The 22,298-nt window shown below is 39.7% G+C and overlaps 1 protein-coding gene across 1 annotated transcript in view; it reads right to left on the bottom strand.

The window, feature by feature from the left end:
- LOC124285799 (contactin-associated protein-like 2) overlaps positions 1 to 22,298 on the bottom strand; it is a 138,639-nt gene that overhangs the window by 5,318 nt on the left and 111,023 nt on the right. The window contains 23 exon segments of the mRNA XM_046722066.1: positions 251 to 360; positions 2,219 to 2,330; positions 3,775 to 3,830; positions 4,547 to 4,771; positions 5,467 to 5,632; positions 6,032 to 6,219; positions 7,644 to 7,788; positions 11,632 to 11,664; positions 12,877 to 12,962; positions 14,161 to 14,249; positions 14,762 to 14,933; positions 15,336 to 15,470; positions 15,898 to 16,077; positions 16,551 to 16,703; positions 17,334 to 17,594; positions 17,999 to 18,141; positions 18,316 to 18,420; positions 19,028 to 19,124; positions 19,126 to 19,257; positions 19,686 to 19,865; positions 20,144 to 20,290; positions 20,664 to 20,812; positions 22,027 to 22,261. Of these exon segments, the coding sequence (XP_046578022.1) occupies positions 251 to 360; positions 2,219 to 2,330; positions 3,775 to 3,830; positions 4,547 to 4,771; positions 5,467 to 5,632; positions 6,032 to 6,219; positions 7,644 to 7,788; positions 11,632 to 11,664; positions 12,877 to 12,962; positions 14,161 to 14,249; positions 14,762 to 14,933; positions 15,336 to 15,470; positions 15,898 to 16,077; positions 16,551 to 16,703; positions 17,334 to 17,594; positions 17,999 to 18,141; positions 18,316 to 18,420; positions 19,028 to 19,124; positions 19,126 to 19,257; positions 19,686 to 19,865; positions 20,144 to 20,290; positions 20,664 to 20,812; positions 22,027 to 22,261 (3,299 nt within the window).

Raw genomic sequence — 22,298 nt, 5'->3', positions numbered from 1 at the left:
ATTTAGTAAATTAGTATTGTTAGATAATAACTGGAAAGAAAATTCAGAAAAAGTTTCAAGACAAGTCACCAAGAACACATTTTAAACCCACAATTTCCTGTTCAAGAGTAATGTTTCGTCAAGCTTCAGACATAGAACCTGGCTGTTTTGAGAAGATCAGAACAGAAGTCTACAAGTGTCTCAACTATCACTACTATGCAAGGAAGCAGAGAAACGACCTTGACATTACCTTCATGGGAGGCATACTTACACAGGTCAGAGGGGTGGTATCAGCCGTGGGGTCCCAGTCTAGTTCCCCTTCGCCATGGTTACGGTTTTCCAATTTGACCGGGGATTCTGCGTCTGGATCCAATCCCTGTTCTAGAAATATCAAGAAAGCAATGATTAGGCTAAAGCTAACAGGCTGGATAGAGTGTCAACAAGCTTTTAAGCACTCCTGTCCATACTGGATCCATGACAGGTGCAAATGATGGAGAAAAATTTGGTTCTGAATTGTTTTATAGCATGTTTAATGTCTCATCTGGGTTTCCAGGTGAGCTGGGATTTAAAGTATTTTACATTTTTGCACAGAAAGTTATTTCACTGCGTGGGAGGACATGTTTCTTGCTTTAGTTCACAAGTGCTTAAAATGCATGGTAATGATCACGAAAAAAGCTGTGACTTGAACCCACAATGAGGGAACATGGCACATTTTATTGCCTCTGTGAATATTGTCAAGCACTATCAGGCAGATAGAATTTACCAAGGCCTGAGAGGTCAGAAAGATTACTTTGGGCTCTGGGATGTTGGTACTGTTGTTTCTGATACCTACATATGAACCACTTTGAACCAGTGACCAAGGTTCAGCAAAATCAAATGTACCAAATCAAATTTCAAACCATACTTAAGTGACTATTAAAATTTTAATTCTAATTGTAACAACGGAATTATATACGGGTTACACACTCTCACTGTCGTGATGTCTAAGAACCTTAACACATGTATAGGTGTTCGGGCCCTCTTCTTCATGCTAAAACTGGTCATGGCAACCCTAATTTAGCCCAGTTAGTATTTTGGCCAAAAACTGATGCAAAATTAGTATTTACTTTTCCAAAGGATGTTCATATTTAATAAAAAATATACATAGATATTCCAAGAACTTGTTCTTAACATTTTACTCACCTAAATCAGTAGTAAGTATCCACATAAAGCTTGATACTGAATAAAATGTGGTTAAAATTTATTGTGTATGGTACGTATGCTATTTAATCTATGTTTTTTGTTAAATTTGTATATTTTCACTGCTATCATAGTCGCATATTTTGTGTTATCTTTTCATAACAAATACGCTAAAATCATATGGGTTGGCATCTGTGTATGTTACATCACAACATGGAGGAATTACTGCCCTGAGTTGGGTTTAACATTATTACAGTCATGGTGGGTCAACTTAACGGGGGAAGAAACCTGAGGTGATGTAGGTCCTAGAAGTTTACCACGCTGGTGAATTACGACGATTCTGGAATTCGAATCCATTAAGATATTTTCTTTGCATGCCAACATGCCAAAGGGACATCAACTGGGTTACTTTAGAGTAGTTTCACACCGTAACTGACACAGCCAATGGGTAAGACGCAATGCATTGCCAGCAGTGGTGTTAATCAATACTCTCTGTGCATGATACTTCGTTCAACTCGTGACTGACCTTGACATAAACCATCTTAGAACAAGCATGGCAGCAATACCTCAGACAAATTCCTGCATGCTTTTGTTGGTTATGAGTTAGGAATGAGTCGTGAACAAGATCATTTCCCACGATGCATCATGACAAGGAATGTGTGTAAATTCAAAACAAGTCAATTAGCTTCAAATCATGAAGCGGTGAAAGGTTACCATGGTTACATAAAGATTTAGGCAAAGGACTAAAGAGTGAGTGAGTGAGTGAGTTGAGTTTAATGCTGGTTTGAACAGTATTTCGTTAATACGACATTCTGACTAAAGAGGAGAAACATTAATTAAACCTGTATCTGTGAAGAACAATCAGTGAAAGAGATGCATAAATCTAATTGTCTAGAACATTTATACAAGTGAAATGAATAATTTCATTTCAAAGTGAAATTCTGACAACATTCAAGAAAGGTCTACCATGTTGAGAGACAACTTCATACATGTGCCACAGACTGACAGTATGCAGGCAGTGTGATGACATTCAGACCTCTATACCACACTTCTGGTATACCTTTAGCCTTTTGTCTCCTCTCCATCTCCTCCAACACCTCGGAGATGGAAGATGCAGGACGTTTCTTCTTGCGGCTGTAGATGACGTTGGGAAATTCCTCGTCCATTAGAGGCTGAGAAAGAGGATGGGGATTACATAAAGACATGCCAGGAGGGGAGAGGGAAACGCTGAAGAGGAAGATCGGCAACAAGCAGATCGCCAGTAACATCTTCCACTTGGGACAAGCAGATCGGCAGTATTGCATTCCACTCGGGACAAGGAGATCGGCAGTACCACTTTCCACTTGGGACAAGCAGATCGCCAGTATTGCGTTCCACTTGTGACAAGCAGATCGCCAGTAACAGCTTCCACTTGGGACAAGCAGATCAGCATTAAAACGTTTCACTTGTGACAAGCAGATCAGCAGTATCGCTCTATTTTTGACAAGCAGATCGGGAGTAAGATGCTCCACTTGTGACAAGCAGATCGGCACTATCGCTCCACTTGTGACAAGCAGATCGGCAGTATCCCTCCATTTGTGACAAGTAGATCAGCAGTAGCATGCTCCACTTGGGACAAGCAGATCGGCAGTACCACTTTCTACTTGGGAAAAGCAGATCAGCAGTATCGCATTCCACTTGGGACAAGTAGATCAGCAGTAACATGCTCCACTTGGGACAAGCAGATCGGCAGTACCACTTTCCACTTGGGAAAAGCAGATCGGCAGTATCGCATTCCACTTGGGACAAGCAGATCAGCAGTATTGCTCCACTTGGGACAAGCACATCGGCATTAAAACATTCCACTTGTGACAAGCACATCAGCAGTATCACTCCTCTTGGGACAAGCAGATCAGCAGTATCGCTCTATTTTTGACAAGCAGATCGGGAGTAAGATGCTCCACTTGCAACAAGCAGATCGGCAGCATCGCTCCATTTCTGACAAGCAGATCAACAGTAACATGCTCCACTTGTGACATGCAGATCAGCACTATCGCTCCACTTGTGACAAGTAGATCAGCAGTAACATGCTCCACTTGGGACAAGCAGATCATTGGGACAAGCAGATTGGCAGTATTGCATTCCACTTGGGACAAGCAGATCGGCAGTATCGCATTCCACTTGGGACAAGCAGGTCGGCAGTATTGCTCTCAACTTCTTGTTGACACATCGGGAGTGAGATGGGCAGATCCATAGTGCTATGCTCCACTTATGATCTGCAGTACCAGGCTTAACTAATAACCCTGAACTTCTCTCACAATTCAAGGGATCCTACATATTTGCAATCAACTAAAGATGACATTCACTGAGTTTGAACAGATATTTGTTTCTCACAAACAAGTAAGTCAAAGGATATCAGATTGAATCAGTTCACAGAGGAAGATGTAAATGATTTTAACAGGTCTTGGTATGGAACTCATACAAAAGTCAGAATCAACTTCAAGCAACATGCCAACAGTTGGGAATATTAGGTACAAACGGAACCATAAGCTTCTTCCAGAACAGGAAACCAGTTAGTTGAACTTTGGAAACCAACAGAAGTTACTGATATGGAACATGATGCACTGCCATACTCACAAAACTGCCCTGACTGAACCGGTTAGGAACTTCTGGTGGGGGGACACGTTTAGGAGCTGGAATGAGAGAAGTGTGTGAGAGTCAGGTTTTACTCAAGTTGTATGATTGGTTTGTTTGTTGTTTAACGTTGTACTCTGCGATATTCCAGCTATATGGCGGCAGTCGGTAAATAATCGAGTCTGTAAATAATCCAGTCTGGACCAGACAATCCAGTCATCAACAGCATGAGCATCGATCTACACAATTGGGATACAAAGACATGTGTCAGCCATGCCAGCGAGCCTGACCACCCAATCCCGCTAGTCGTCTCTTATGACAAGCAAGATCAATTCAAACCATTTGCTATAGTATAGAGATGACACAACTTTATGGATGATCAACTTCTTTATTTTCACAATAGCGACGTTTCGGTATAGCTTCTTATACTGTTTTCAAGCATATGCATAGACAGTGTTACTGCCGATCAAGTATAAGACTGACTCACTGAGTTTGGTTTTACGCCGCTTTTAGCAATATTCCAGCAACATCACGGCAGGGGACACCAGAAATGGGCTACACCGTGAAATGGGCTTCACACATTTTACTCAAGTATAAGAAGCTATGCTGAAACGTTTCAGTATTTTTCTTCTAAGGAGGTTCAAGTACATTCAAGGGGAGATAACTCCATTCCCACAAACTGTTTATTCTATCCGTTAATGTGGCTTCACTGTACAAGTATAAACATTCCATCTACTTTGAAAGAGGTACAAACTTCAATGAAGCAGCTACATACGTCTTGGTCCGAGTGTGGCCGACACCATGCTGAACTCATCCAGCTTGGCCAGATGGTCCGCAGGTACTGGACTAGGAGTGAAGTGGTTGTGGTTCAGGGGTTGTTTCATCTCAAAGTCATGCTCCTTCTTGATGTCGTACTCTTGCCGTTTCCGCTGGCGACACAGCAGGAACGCGATGATGACTGCGATGGTGAGGAGGGCAGCGATGATGGACACTGCAATGGCTGAGAATGGGGTCAAGGTCAATAATGTTTTCTCCCATCATGTTAAAAAAAAAAATGTTCACAAATATTCAACCCACGTTTTGATGGATGTTAATCGTAGAAATATAATCTGAATGTTATAATATGCTAAAAACTTCAAAATTGTGCAGAGGCATCTGAATACAAAAATGAATTTGCAGTTTCTTTTAAAATCTGTCCCATTTTGAGGTTGTTACAAATCTATGGTCCTGTTCTACATTCGTAGATCTCAGATTGTGAGTGAGAGTTTAGTTTTACGCTGCACTCAGCAATATTTACAGCCATATGGCGCCGGTCTGTAAATAATGGAGTCTGGACCAGACAATCCAGTGATCAACAGCATGAGCATCGATCTGTGCAATTGGGAAACGATGACATGTGTCAACCAAGTCGGCGAGTTGGACCACCCGATCCCGTTCGTCGCCTCTTACGACAAGCGTGGGTTACTGAAGATCAATTCTAACCTGGATCTTCACGGGTTAGATCTAAGATTGTAACTCCAATACTTTACTATTGGCCTATAAGAATCATAGTACTAAAATCGCTTTGTGGAACTGGGCACAGATTGTTCCAAACCTGGTCATATTGTCAGCTGTATAACACAGTTAGTATGGGGAGCAGAGGACCCAATGATGCCCTGACAGTAAGTTTCGGTTAAATCCAAAAAGACGTCTTACCAACGGTGAGATCATCCGCCATACCCCCTTGTATGACTGGCGCGGTGAGGTTGGTTATTGGTGGAGATGTAGTTGTAGTTGTCACTGGCTTCGTGGTGACGCCAGAACGCCGACCAATAATCTCCATGCTTGCTCTCCCAACATCCCATGGAGGCATTGTCAGGATCTGTAACATGTCACATTAAATAAGTCTCAGTTAAGAGTGTCTTGGTCTAGAGTGAAACTGTTGTTAATTTCAGTGATGCAGCAATTATGCCAGCCTGCAAAAAAATAAAGCAAGTGAGTGAATATTGTTTAATGCCGCATCAACAGTACCTCATATGGCTTGACGGTAACTTTACTGATGGCTGAGGTTACAACAGTACCTCATATGGCTTGACGGTAACTTTACTGATGGCTGAGGTTACAACAGTACCTCATATGGCTTGACGGTAACCTTACTGATGGCTGAGGTTACAACAGTACCTCATATGGCTTGACGGTAGCCTTACTGATGGCTGAGGTTACAACAGTACATCATATGGCTTGACAGTTGCCTTAATGATGGCTGGGGTTGCAACAGTACCTCATATGGCTTGACAGTAGGCTGAGTGACAGCTGGGACAGGGGGGACGTAGGTCTGGGAGAGACGCAACATGGAGCACTCCAGTACCGGGTCACCTAGGACCTCCACACCCCCGTCCTGGGGATTCAGCATTGCCTTGAGGGGAACCACCTTCTCAACTCCATCAAACCTCGGCATGAACACCACATCTGAAACAAGGGACAATGAGGCTGGCTAACTTTGCCCATCGAGAATAAGAGTATACATATGGCATGCTCAGCAATTTCCCAGCTATTTGATGGTGGCATGTAATTCATACAGTCTGCACCAGACAATCCAGTGATTGATATTATGATAAACATGCCATGGGTACAATAGCATGCTATCAACCATTTGGCCCCTTTAAAATGTAGGTTGTTGTAGACCGATTCTAACCCAAGGACCTTGGCTTTAAGTTGCGAAAAGCATGAGGTATTGCATAATAACCCTGGCAACGAATTCAAATGAGAATATACATATATTTTGATGGTTGAAGCAGAACTGCAATAGCAACTGAGGGTCGTACCTCCAGGTGGCGCGCCACCAAAGTAACATCCCTGAAAGACGGATCGGACTAATTTGGTCACCATTAGTGGTGTTCCGATTAATTGAAATAATCGAAGATTGGTCGCAGTGACAAAACGACCAAGCAATCGATGACATGTTCTCATAATCGAACACAAACGATTTTGGAACTACTGTTTTAGTCTTTGAAACATTTGACGATGCAACATATCTTTGAAGTTGTCAGGGCCTGAAAACTTGCTTAAGTCTTGGAAAACTCACTTCACTAACTGAAAAGGCATGACTAAATATTTCTTGAAGACTCCGGGAAGTTTATGTTCATGATATTATTAGTCATCACTTTAAAGTAGCAAGTGGCATCATGTTATACATATCTGCAATAACAACCTTGATAGGAAAATACACTAACCAATTTGTTTCGATGATTGTTCGTTGGTAATGAAGCAACCATCAATTGTGAGATTTCAACCAATTCCCAACACTAGTCACCATACTAAACACAGTAACATGGTCCAGATCACTAGTGTACTTCTATCATCTCTGACAGTTACAACACATGTGTAATTAGGAATCTATGACTAACTTTTGAACTATAGCCCACAATAAACAAGAAAAGCAAACTAATGCCACGCTTATTGTTTAATGCACAACTGTCACTGGTCAGCATGGTTGATCCAGGAGAACTGTGCTCACTTATCATGATCATGTTTTTGTACACTACGGGGCAGACTTTAACCAATGAGCCAGCCCGTTTCACTCAACCAGCCAAAGAGCTGGTCTAATGATGTGGGTAGTCCAAAGCCCGCAACACAACTGGCGGCAGACTATAACCAGTGACTTTTTTGAGTGGCATTTTAGAAGTGGGGAAGTACAATATAGAACAAACTTTATGGATAACAATCAATAAAAAGAAGTTGTTATTGTATAACCAGTGAGCCAGCCTGTTTCACTCAACCAGCCAAAATAAGGGCTGGTCTAAAGATCTGGGTAGTCCAAAGCCTGAGACACTGCTGGGCTTGGAACTGTGCCTCTAAGAACCCAATGATTTTGGTCATGCGGAATCTCTTACTTGAGATGGTGCCGGTGAAATTGATGAGTCTGTTACTGACAGACGACAGGTCCTCTGTGTCCACTACTCCTCCTATGTAAATCCTGTCGATTTTATCCAAATTAAAGTCGGGGAAATCAAACTTAGCATTTCTCTCCCCATCAATCTGAAATAAAAAGCCACATTTAGCATCTTGATTGTGCTTTTCATTATTCTGAAAACATTAAAAACATTAAAAACCCACCCAGATAACGTATTACTGAAATGAACTTGCAGAACATTAAAGAATGATTTTAAAGAAAATCAAAAATGAAACTTATTATTTTGGTGTTCTTTAAAATGACGTACAAATTGTTTCAAAAGCCTAATTTTAAGTGTTAGTCATTAATATTTGGGCAAAAACAAACAAAATTCCTCAACATCTTCACAAACTGTAAGAAATTATATATGAAAACAAACAAACCAAAAATCATGGAGTACAAATAAAATCAAAATAAAACCATCCTATTTTGCCAACCACCACTACAAGAGAGTTGTCCATGTTGAAGTCAGTCCCAGTATCGCTGTCATGTACCCAGGTTCATTAATAACATTGTGTTTCTTGAGAAAAAGGGTTCTAAAGCTCAGCCGTTTCCACAAACAATCCTAATTGTGTAAATTTTTCAAACTTTAGCACAGAATTATGACGGACACAGCACTGAGATTGTGTAGGAAAGTCCCAGTCTTACTGAATGTGTAAATAAGAGAGAAACATTTGAGAAACAAGTGACAAGGACAGGGGTGGAAATAACCCATTGCCCGACGTCCGAGTCCATTGTGTTTTTCTGTCAGGGCAAGCAATTTGTATATCACACTGTACCGGTGTCCACTTGATATTCCAATGTTAATTATGTTGTTTATTTAAAAAAATCAACAAGAAAACGGTCGGTATAGTGGAAAAATTATCAGGACAAGTGATTTTACATGTGCCACTGTACCGGAGTACACTAGCAATTTTAAAGTTATTTCCACCCCTGAAGGAGATGAATCATGTTCCATGTTGAGCTCAGCACTACAGCATGTGTCATCACACTATATAACTCATCTACATTATGTCCATTACAGATTTTGTAAAATGATTGGAACGGGCTACTACGGTCACCATGGCCACAGCCATAGAGACAGTTGTTTTAATTTGGTCAGTCCACAAAGGACCTGGGTACAGACACTGTGTAGGATACTGACCCAAAGGGCCCAAAAATCGGTCTACCGAAAAACCGCCACCATATCTACACACACATGTGATCTAACCATGGAAAATGGCTATGATGAAAGTGCCACTACAACGCTAGATCCCGAGTGTTACCCAACATGAGATTATTAAATGAGCTGGTAGAGTGAGTGAGTGTGCGTTTGCACCATTGTAGTGATCCAGCTATCTCAAGTAGGGGGATTCCAAGATTGGGTTAAACACATTGTACCGGGAATCAAACCCAGGTCTTCCGCATGATGCGCTAGCACTTAACCACTGTGCTATTCCAGCTTACGGAAAGACATAAAGTGATGTTTAGTGAGTGTATGAGAGTTATGTTATGCTGTTATTTTATCAGCAATATTACAGCTACCTTACAACAGTTGGAAAATTAAGCCATAGTTGACAGTAGGAACACTCCAGGATGTTGGGTATCACACACATCATCCAATATTGTACCTGCCCAATTATCAGGTCGGCCTTTTGCTACAACCATTGGGGAGAGGGACTAGAATCACCATGGCAACATCCCTAAGGTTAGAGAGGATCTAATCCTTTGAATGCCCACATCTCATACACTGGATGAGTGAAAGAAGCTCAGCCAATCAGATCTGAAGCACAGATGCACTATTGCCCAATCAGAATCAGCCTCCTACAAGATAGCACAGCAATTTGAAGTACTAGGCCCCATCAGAATTATTCACAGACCAGGCAGTGTCCCAATGCTTTCTTTATAATCAATGTGCAACAAATGATTGAATTCACCAAACAGAAGCACTTCACCTTCAGGTGTTTGACCGTCACAGATAACAAGCAATAACAAAACTATTACAAACATGCAAAAAATTATGCAAAAATTTCAATTTAGATTGCAGTGTAGAGTAATTTTGTCTCACTGATATAACATAGAAAGCAACAGAACACTGTCAGAATTGTTAATAATTTTGATAAGGCTGAAGCACTTGAACTAAACTATTGTCTACATGATAACTATGATGAATGGCTAGAGTTGCATAGATTCGTGATGGTATATTTATTCATGAATATCATAATCTACATCACATGTATTCATTTGTAATGTAACAGATTTTAAGAAGATTGGTGCAGCTTATGTTTATAAACAGTCATCAAAAGATTATTCTTAAACTTTTGAGGTACTGAATCAGATTTAACTGGACACAGGCATGATTTTACCTGAAGCATAACTGTTGAAACAAGGAAAGGAATAGTATGTGAGTTTTCTTAATATCCCTTACTTGCGTTTTGATAAGGTAATAAGACAAAAAATGTTTCTCAGGCTGCAGGAATTATCAATTAAAGACCACTTCAGCATTATATATGATAATGGTACAAAACAGGCTTTGAAATTCTTTTATGAAATAAGTGTCTGTTTAGTTATAAAAACAAAATACATGATTCAGGAGATTGAGTATATTTGGTAACGACTACATATTGGGTAGTTGTTGAATTTATATCTTAAAAAGATTAGATCAATTAATCCTCAAATTATTTCATGACTAATAACTAAAAATTCTACCCTTTGCACAATTTTGATAATGGCTCATCTGAATTTTTGTAAAAAACAACCACAAATTCCAAAATGAAAAATATGTAAAGGTTAAAATAATGTTTTAACAACTGGCCATAGCACAGTAACAAATCACCACTTGGTACATCTCAAAATGTATTTCATGACTCATGTAAACCCATAACAGACTGAAAGGATATTGTCAAGATGGCTGCCATGGTGGTCATTTTGGAAATCCCATAAACTCATTCTTTGTGACATAATTGCTAGGATTACCCAAGTTTCGTTTTTACTTTTTTTTCAGTGATGATGCTGAAAATGAGTATGACAGAAATGGATGGTTGGCATATACATGACAAAAAATCACGGCAACATTAATTCCGATGGGTAAAATTTCCTACTTGCCTGAGAAACATTTAATTACACCTCGTCTGTCCAGTCCATAGAAATATTTTAATGGTCCTGATTATTTATTTGTTTATTTATGAATTAAGGTAAGTTTAAAACTTGACAAATCTTGACAGATAGCAGAATTAGACATTTGTGACCAGGGCAGCAAGGAGAGTGTTGTGCAGGGGAGGTAAGCGAAGGCAGCAAGAATATTGGGTAAAGACATCAGTGAGGGACAAAGGGGTGTGTACACACATAGCTACAATGTGCACTGCATACAATGATTCAGACTAAACATTTTGCTCGTAAACCCATGAAAATACAAGGCGTAAAACTATCTGCCCCATGTGAAGGTGTACTCTGGCAAGTTGAAATTCAAAACTCAGAGTTAAAGCACATTATCGTCATTTTCAAACCATACTGAACTGATAACTGATGGGTTTTTTAAATAACAGCTGAATATTTGAATTTTCAGTGCACGATATAATCTATTATTAAACAATTTATATCCTAGATTATAGTTTAATAAACTTCAAATTTGGTAACAAATATTCAGAAATAAAATACAATTTTGCCTCCAACAGATTTCAGTAACTGCTTGGAACAATTAAAGGGTGAGATACAAAAGCAGGATTGTACGGAGTTAAGATTAGAAGTGGGGCAACATTTCCGCACAGATAAAATTGAACAAGCAGATATGTCATCTTTTGTTGATGCTGTGGGTTTGTCAGCCCATAAAGAACCCACCTCCGAGCAGCGGCCATATTGCATTCATGAACAAGCAAATGTGGGCCTCTTGTTGACAGCAGTGTTGGCACAAATAGCAATATGAATATATGACATAACTCATCTGTACTTACTATTTCATATCCATATTTGTCTAGTGGTGTCACCTGTTGTGTTAGCAAAGCAAAGTTAAAAATACGGGGTAAAACGTCGATAACATACTGGGTAAAACGTCGATAACATACAGGGTAAAACGATAATAACATACGGGATATAATATTTGAGCAGTCTATTTAGGGTAATTCCATACAGATTTGGGGGTACAAACGAGGAGAGTAGATTTGGGTGTTCAAAGATTGGAGTGTGGATCTGGGTGTTTAAATGAGGGGTATATATTTGGGTTTTCAAACAAGGAGCGAGCAGATTTAGGTATATAACTAACGGCAATATTATTTAGTATGAAGAGTTGGGTAACATGTGTTCATGTAAATGAATGAAAATGAAATGATGTTGGTTCTTACATATCCTAAAATCTAAATATGGACATTTCTTTGATTTTGTTGGCAGTGTGAGGCATTTTCAATCAGCCAACAGAATGCATCACAATAGACCACATTGTCCATAGTACTAAGCTTTATCATTTTCAATTTTCAGATCAAATAGCACTGAATGTTATACTTGTAAAGTCTAAAAGGAATTTTTTTCAATTTGTACAAAAAAATATATAAGAAGTTGTTGAAGAATAACTTCATTACAATATACTTTTCTTTTGTGGAGCAAAACTGTAACAAAAACTGAAAACATATATACTTTACTTCACAAGCAAGCCCAACATTGATCAAAACAAAAAACTTTCACTTTATTTTACTGAAGCATTGTCATTTTAAAGCAGAAAATATTTCAAACAGATTTCAGTCAAGCATATGGTCAGAGAGAAATTTTCTTGACAGAGCTAAACTAAAAATGGGAATGAACATGAAACGAATATGGATCATGATTCATGCAGGAAGATGGGAGTCCTAACAAGCATATATGATGGATATTGATCTAAGACATATGATAAAAGGTTATCAATATATCGTCTCTAACCTCCATCTACATATATGATTTGATAGTTATATATATATATATCCCTTCTGAAATCATCACCATATATACTTGCATAACTATTCCTCAAGATCATGCAATCACATAAAAATTATGATTATAACACTTTAGTCAAATCAAGTTTTTAATGGTTTACCATGCGTTAAGGGTTTCAACTTTCAAATTTGGAATTAAAGTGGGATGCAATTTGTTATTTCAAGAAAAATTATATAATCAAACATTCTATGAAATGGATACCTGTAACAGAACGACAACATGTATTGCATACTTACGGTCAAAACCGTTTCCGGACCACTCCGTTTGTAGGTCATCCTGTGTGGTTGTCCATTAGCGAAGTTTCCAGATACCTTCATCCGATCTGAGCATAAAACCATGATACATTCATTATTACATTTTCATCCCTGAGTGAGTGGGTTGAATGAGTGAGTGAGTTTTAATGTCGCCTTAAACACTTATTCAACTTACATCAACTTATTGTATATTGGGACTCTCTATTATCGCGGCACGCAAAAACATCGGGAAATCAGAAACACCACGCCCCCACATTGGCTGTTTACATATGCAAATTATGTAAAATATATTCATCGCTCTTGAAAAAGTCATGTATTTCATTTGAATGTCATGTCTAATCGTAGTAGTAAAGCATTCATCTTTTCCATAAGTTCTGGAACATTTTGAAACTAGTATGATCCCTACTGCCATTACATCTAGCATGAATCAAACTTACTACGTCAAGAGTAATCCTGCCACAACTATAAGGTTATTTGCATATTTTCCGTGCTAAAAATATAACAGGAAGTGACGTATTAAACAACTTCACTCTATACATGGCAGCAACTTGCATGGTACGTTTTAAGGCGGAAAAACAATAGTTTGTAACGTTATTGTTGCCTTGTATCCAAATGAGTAGAAGTTTCAGATGTTTGGGTTAAAAACATGATGATATTACTAATGTGAATGAAATTCCTAAATATTTTTTAATGATCAAACTATTTAGATTTGTTACTTGTCTTAGTAAACGTTTCACAGTGTCATTTGCTTGTACCGCATGCCATAGTGAAAAAATAGCAATACCGCGATAATAGAGTTGCTTCAATTTCCGAGTCAAACGAGACAATCGGAATTGCCGCAATGGTATTAAACGAGTTGCGACTATGTGTCACATTATTTGTGACAGAAATGAAGATTAAACATCAGTCAACTGAAAATATATATAACATGCTAAATGTCAGTAGCCGTTCATAATCCCGATGGCGACAACATTAACTACCGCGATAATAGAGGGTCCCATGATAAAATCAGTGGTATGCCATGAAAATGTGACCAGACAACAAGGGTATATAATCCTTATCCCACTTGTCACAGAAGATTTTTATTCACGTCCTTGTAAAAATCTGTAAATGTGGGAGGACATTCTAAAGAACCCTAATGTGTTGCAGTATGTTTTACTGAATATTTGACTATAATTATCAACTTCAAGTTAGTGCTGGATGAATTTGAAATGTTTCTGTAAAGACAATCAAAATGTACAGGTGTCCAGTACACCAGGTACTTACACACTCCAAAAGCCTGGTTGGTTTCTATGACGATGGAGCCTCTTTGTGAGGAGCCTGGTTCATACCACACCAAAACATAGTCTTTTGTCCTGAAACAAAACTACATTTTGACAGAAAACTGGACAAAATCTCTTGAAAGTGACATCACTATAATACACTAGAATTTTTTTAATAACAAAATGGTCCAAGTTAAAAAACTTGACTGACTGACTGACTGACTGAGTATGGTTTTACGCCGCTTTTGGCAATATTCCAGCAACATCACGGCGGGGGACACCAGAAATGGGCTTCGAACCCGGGTATTCAGCGTGACGATAAAAAACTTGAAGGAACAGTAGTCATTGGTGAGATGAAATCACACACTGCTATACTCTCATACTTGGGTACTTTGTCGAATTTGAGTGTGCTTAGCCCCACTTTGGGTGCCAGTGTTGCTGCCACAAAATGTCAAGTTCTGGTTTGGGATTCCAACCACTGCGATTCCGATCTGAGGTTGGGCACCTCGATAAACATGATAAACATGTCAACCCTGCTACCAGGCTGATATGGTAACGAGGTTGTCCGAGGTAAGAAATGTTAAGATGACACGACTATATCTTACACAGAACTCTGCACCAAGACCATGGCCAATGCAGCCTGCTGATCACCACCGTTCATCCTCGCTGTTGTCTTGAAGGTCAAGGACACTTGCTCTTGACGAGTATGCTGATTGGCTTCCTCCAAAGTAAATCCGTACTGCACGACAGTGTTTCCCTCAACTCCGGCACACGGCTCTGAAAATCATGTGTAAGTGCAGAAGAATTTATCACTGCTTATTGCTGAGAACATACCTTCCTACCAGAAATCACTGAACATAATGGATTACATTAGATGGGATTAGAATCAAGTTTGTTTGTTTGCTGTTAAATGCCACACTCAGCAATATTTCAGCTATACGGCAGTGTTCTGTAAATAATCAAGTCTGGACCAGACAATCCAGTGATCAACAGCATGAGCTTCAATCTACGCAACTGGGATGCGATGTCAACCAAGTCAGCGAGCCTGACCACCCAATCCCGTTAATCGCCTCGTACGACAAGCATGGGTTACTGAAGACCTATTCTAACCCAGATCTTTGACAATACGAGCAAACGCTATAACCCCTGCCCTTATTGTTCAAGCAGCAAGACACTCACCCAGTTCACAGTGTGTTCCTGTGTACTGTGTCTCGCTGCAGTCACATTTGAACTCAGCATCCTTCCAGTGCTCGTCACAATAGCCCTCGTAGCAGGTCTTCTCGTAACAACCAGCCTCACACTCGGGATGCACAACTGGAGCAAACAACCGATTACAGCAACTAACATAAAAAGCCACCCCCAAAAATGTAAAATCAAAATAAAGCATGACATTTTTTGTTAAAGAACAATTTTCTTATCTTACTTGCATTACGAACCTGAATCTCATGGTTATATAATTGTAATTTTTATACTAAAGCCATTAATGAACTTCAGTGAGATTATTATGCTAGACTTCCACATATTGCAGGTTCTTTCCTCTGTGATTCCATTGAAGTTAATGACTGGATAAACTGTAAGATAGGCAATTCCATCACCTTATTTGAACCTTCATTTTGAAACAGGTAAAAAACCCAGAAAACATCTCAGAATGGCATTTAGTCATTCAAACAATAATTTTGATCAAAAGTTACTCCACAGTTACAATGTCATTGTTCTAATGTGAATTCAGAAGATGACGTACCTGAATAATTTCCTTTCTCGCGAGCCTTCTCTCCCAAGTTGATGATATTGTCTGCGATCTTGAGTCCCCGGATACATCCCTTGAGGGATGGGATGAAGGTCACGCCATCCATGACACCGCCCACGTACAGGTTGACAAAAGGTGCTGGTTCTGTCATGGGGCGGCCCATTAAAACATCCTCTGAAAATCAAAATGTCGTTACTGAACCAACAATGACACTTCATTGAGAGCAGTTAGCAGATGTTCTCTGTGTGTCTTCTCTAAAAGTGTCATCTCGATACTACTGACTGACTGAGTTTTAGTTTTACGCCGCTTTTAGCAATATTCCAGCAATATCACGGCGGGGGACACCAGAAATGGGCTTAACACACATCTCGATACTAAGGATGTACCACCACCAAAATCATCATCACCATCATCATTATCATGTCTTAACTGAACCGACAGTAACACCCCATTAATAACAGTTAGAGCAAGTCAAACCAATGATACTATGTTCTGTGTGTGTCTACTCTCAAAGTGTCATCTCGATACTAAGGACGTACCACCACCAAAATCATCATCATCCATGTTCTCTCCATGTTTACTACTGCACTTTAATAAGAACATTTTTCATCTGATCAAGATTTCATCTAGTGGCGAATCTGACCAACCTTTCTCTGATCTGTCAAATGGCCGACGAGCATATTTGTCCAGTCTGTAGCGTTTAACCTGGATGACCTTGGTCTCGCTGTGGACATGCAGCCGGGTGAAGTTGTAGAAGTGTTCTGCTATCACCTGCTGCCACTGACCATCATTCAGCACCTCTGGGAAAACAATGTCCATCGGCTAATAACATGGTCCTTTTCTCCATGTATTTCAGTGTGTGTACAGATTTTCAGGTACATAATTCATGCCCTCTTCACGGTTGTGTGATAAAGAATCACCAGCTAGCCAATAAAATTTGCATATGCAAATGTAGTCACCATTCAATGAAAATACAGCTAATTTTGGGCTGGTGGTGCAGGTGAAATAAATATATTTGGAGAGAAAGCAAAGCATCCCTAAATTTTCACTAAATCTTAGGCTTGGAAGACTAGTAGCTTTGTCTAACAGTATGTGATAACTTCAAATGCCTCGAGAAGCTCAATTATAACAGGTCTCGGTGCTTGTGGTCTTAACAGCAACTTCAACATAGAAGGGAGACAACTTACTGTTTATTGACAATAAACAGGTCATGTACAAATTGTTTCCTCTGAACAATTTATTGTATTTCAACTATTGGAAAATGTGAAAAGAGATGAATTATAAGGCAATTTACTTGGTGCTTCTAATAACGATTGGTTAGAAATATGATGAGGCCTTTAGACATATTATCTCAATTCCAGACCTCAAAGAATCAAGACGCAAGGATTCCTAAAGAAATCAAGTCAACAAGTACAACACGTTGATCATACCATTTTTCAGTGTGATGGAGTCGCTGATGATGTTCTTGTAGGAGTTGAAGGTGATGGTGATGGTGTTGCCGCCCGTCAACTTGAGCTGGACGAAGTTATTTAGGTGGTCATGGGCATACAGGAGCAGGGCATCAGACTGGAACGTCCGGAAACTCAGGATGATGGTGTCCATCAGGATCTCCGGGTGGGAAGTCATGTTGTAGAAGAGGAAGGAGTTGTCAGCTGCGTTCCCGCTGAGGGTCACTGCGTCACGGTTGATGTCTGGGAAAACGAGATAAATGATCCGCATGTCCAAGGAAACAAATTCCATCAAATCAAAATCAGATCTAAGTTCTCACTACTGCTAAACAAAGTTATGTTTAGCAGTAGCACAAAGATTTTGTTGCAATGTGACTGAAGGAAATCATGATCCTTGGGTATATTAAACATGTTTAACATTGTAAAACAATGCTGAAATTATTGTTACATGGGATTTTAAGCCTGGAAAATGTTCTTGAGAAGCAAAATGTCCAAAATTTGATAAACATGGACATTACATCAGTTGTATACTAGTATTTTTCAGGAGTATTTTTTATTTAGTTTGGACCTTGCATTCAATATCATTCCTGAGCTTAAGAGATCAGCTCTCAATATCAAATTGTCACCCTGACGTCTGCTGCACCTACCGATCTCACAGTTGATGCCGTGATGGGACCATGTCTCCTTGCACTTGCATGTGTATGAGCCCCAGGACTCGACGCACGTCCCGCTGTTATCACATGGGTTGGGCCAGCAGGACGACATACACCCTCGGGACACGCCACCCATACTGCAAATCCATTCAATATATTCATGATTGACAGGTCTACAGCCCAACACACAAAATGATATATTTGTCTCATGATGAATTGATTTTTCAGACTAAAAGTCCAAATGACTTTCAAATACTGGTTCTTGTACTGTTATGTTACTTTGATAAGAGCAAGACCCCTCAGGAGCTTACGTTGCATCCATAGCTTTCTCCAAGTCCTGGAACTTCCCATTGTACAGAAAACCTCGGATACAGCCAGTAAAACCAGGAGTTCTCTCCCCTGTCTTCTCCGCCAGCCTAAATACGACACAAGGTTATACGCATGAAACCTGAAACCCTCTGTACTCAAAATGTCTTGCCATCATGTGATTACACAAAATGTTCTGCCAGTGTGATTGGTTACACAAAATGTTCTGCCAGTGTGATTGGTTACACAAAATGTTCTGCCGTCATTTGATTACACAAAATGCTCCGCCAGTGTGATTGGTTACACAAAATGTTCTGCCATCATGTGATTACACAAAATGTTCTGCCAGTGTGATTGGTTACACAAAATGTTCTGCTGTCATTTGATTACACAAAATGCTCCGCCATCACGTGATTACAGAAAATGTTCTGTCATGTGATTATGCAAAATGCTCCGCCTCCATGTGCTCATGTTCAAATGGAACACTCACTCATGTACTTTTGCCAGCATGAAAGCATTACACCCACACTTATTGAGGAATACCAGTGGCCACAGTTTGGGCACAGATCTTTGATGTATAGCACTGATAAGAAACAACTGTGTGAGCATCCATCAATTAAGATACATACAAAAAACAATCATTCTTCCCTCAATATGGATCTACATTTAAAATGGTTCCAGGAATTGCTGAAATGTTTCCATGACAACAAAACGCACCTTTCTGGTATCCCCAACCATAAGCATCCCACCAAACAGGGCATCTTGCTGCTGGAGGGGGTCTGGCAGCTCCACGAGCTGTCTCTTCCCATCAAGCGTCAGGCGGATGTTGTAGGGGTCTCTCTCAATACCGACGGTATGCCAGTCATCACCGTCCAGGGCACTTGCTGTGTAGAGGGAGTGGGAGATGTGGTGACCGTTGATGTTGAAGTAGAACGCCACCTGGTGAGCTAAAACAAGAAGCGAGTCCACAATATTACTGTGATATATAAGCTTAAATGAATGGGTTTAATGTAGCATGAAGAATATTTCTGTTACACAGATATATGATTGCATGTGTGTAGCTGCTTGTTCAACTCCTGACTTATGCTATTTTCATTGAGTTAATCCAATGAGTTTAATAAGGGCACTTAACTCAGACAAAGAGCATGATTACCGATTCCAAGCTGATAGGTTTTGTTTTATGCTGATACTATTGAGTGTCATCATTAAGATATTCAGCTCCTTTTAGCAATGATCCTGCAGTATCACAGAGGGGGCACCAAAAGGCCCACGTTCCCATGTGGGGGAAATGAAACCAGGCATTCTTTATGAAAGACATTACTTCAACCACTGACTACCCCACTGTCCTACAAATATGAATGAAGGAATAACTTACAATCTACAATCTTGATCAAGAATCTGTTGGCATTGGTGTCTGTGTAGTTCTGGTAGATGAGCAGTGCTGTTGTCTGGTGCGTCTTGAAGCTGAGGTAGAGATCACCACGAACCCACGGCCGCTGCCGTGATGAAGCTGTTCTCCTGAGTGATGGTGACTGCTTGGTCCAGGGGCTGGTTCACTGGAAGCAGATGCATACAAGTGACCACATGCTGTATTGCATTTCGCAGCTCAAAGTGGAATGTTTCAGTGCGAAATATATTATCCTAAATTCTATTATTCAATTAGGCTCATCAAAAACTCAATACCACCTACAAGTCTAACATGTAACGTATATAAACCAATTAAATATAAATGTTATCTGTATTTTTACATGTGCACGCAACAGCCTTGGATGAAAATCTAATTATTAATTCATTATATGAGTCACCATGCAGAATCTCTTCCACTAAACCTACCATTTCCCCAGCAGCGCAGAGGTCCAAGAGAGAGAGTTGCCTCCCCTTGAAGGTACTCCATCTCATTCTGGAGGATAGTGATGTCCACCAATGGCAGCTGACTCTTGACTCCGTTGAAACCAACATCTTCCCTCCACACATCAGAAGCTGATAACAACCAACAATGAAAATTGTGAGAAGCTAGACAACATCAAAGTAAATATTTTCACCAGGCTCTTAACATGTATAAGTTGCTCTCAAAGGAAAGCATGTCTTGAATGAACAAATCACCTTCCTGCATTATCTCTGCAGAGATGGAGGAGGAGACAATAGCTGACTCATTAGACTTCACTAAGATTTACTACATTTGGAAAACAAACACATTCTTGTTCATCAGTGATTTCAATCCTTGATATTTGAATGATTTCCTGTTTTACGGCCGGTATATTTCACTGGGGACATTCAACATGTAGAACCTATGGAGGTGCACACACCAGAAAAGTAAGTTGAGGGTTCCATACTACCCAGCTGTATAACGTACCTTGATCACAGATACACTTCTGTCCATCGCACGTGTCCCTGCCCTCACACTCACAGTAACCAGACTTCTGGTTGCCTAGGTAGTCCACAATCTCTCCGTTTGCCGCCTTGAACCAAGTCTTTATCCCTGGCTTCAGTGGCGACTGGCGTCATCGGTACGCGATGTGCTGACGGCACTTGTAGGAGAACAGTGTCAGAGTCCTCAGCTGCTCTCGGCTCATACCTCTGTAATTTGGTATAAGTCAGTTTGAAAGTAACTTTCATTGAAAGTTGGCAGTTTAGGACTTACATATGTGATTAGGGTCATTTCAACACTTTTCTTGAACCAAAGGACAGGGAGTTTTACACATGAGCAGATCAACCAGTTAATCTAATGACATCTAGATAATCCAGTTTCCATCACACAACAAGAACACTGTAACATAGTCTGCCTCAGTCTCTGAACCACATTATTTTCACTGCTGCCTTGCCCTCCTTGCAGAGCTAAAGCTCTAAATGAAGCAAGTTTAGATTTCCTCAGGTTCTGAATTTCCCAACTGATTGGGGCTCCTTTTCAATTTTATTTTATTGAGCCCCTTTTCAATTTTATTTTATTTAATTTTATTTGTCACTATCAAAATCATACATATTCAGAGCATTAGTCTGGGAACTGAATATCATGTTATCATGGCATAACAGGAAGTTAAGTACCAGCAGTATTCCTAACTATATCACAGTAGAATGAAAGCTATGTTTTAAAAATGTTTACTCCATATTCAATCCATTTTACGATGATATGCAAGATAACACTACTTTGAAAAGTTTACTTTCAATTATTCAAAATAAGCAATAAAGATTCACAAGATGCATAACATTTTACATTGTTATGCAATCAGTGGTTTATGAGAAATAGTATTAGTCGCATGACTGATTTTCTGCATTTTCTATGGGTTGATTTGATTATGAGAAAATATTTGTAAATCACAGAGACTAAATATTCACAAAAACAAACTGAGCCATTTTGGTCAGTAAATAACTAAATAGCTGCTTGGCAAGACAGTCATTGATCTGATCCACACTGTACATGATGACATAAAGAATATACTACCCAGCTTTTCAAAGGGATAACCTGTCATATGAATTTTTAGATATACACAAGACATTTGAGAATCCTTTTGAGTGTCTTGTAAGATGAAAAGAGCTCTATCAAAAGTGGTTACTTTGGTTGGTCTTGTCGGTTTCTGTCGACCGAATTGTTTTTTCTTTCGACCGAATTGGTTTTTTTATCAAATGTGAAACATCTATTGGCTAAAGCCATGACTGACAATGTTAGGCTCTTCAGTGCCTTATTCATATTGTACTAATGAGCCAAGTTGAGGCAGCACCTGTAATCAAGATGGAAGCGGACGTCATTCATTTTGCTCCCCCTCACAGTGGTGTTGACACGGAAGTTGTGGTCAATCACTGTTTCTCCGTACATGTAGTTTTTGTGCATCTTGTTCATGTGACACTGGACGTACACAGGGTCAAGGTTACCACTGCCATCAAGGTCAATGAGGTACACACCAGACGTGTTGCGACCAGATTGGAAGTAAGAGTCACATGTTCTTGGATATTTGGCTGCAACAAAAACAAAAGGAAAAATTAAAATCTTTCT

The sequence above is a fragment of the Haliotis rubra genome, unplaced genomic scaffold (genome assembly GCF_003918875.1).
Source record: "Haliotis rubra isolate DU_JTF1 unplaced genomic scaffold, ASM391887v1 Scf37, whole genome shotgun sequence".
Taxonomy (NCBI): Eukaryota; Metazoa; Mollusca; class Gastropoda; order Lepetellida; family Haliotidae; genus Haliotis; species Haliotis rubra.
This window is presented reverse-complemented; position numbering and strand designations above follow the sequence as displayed.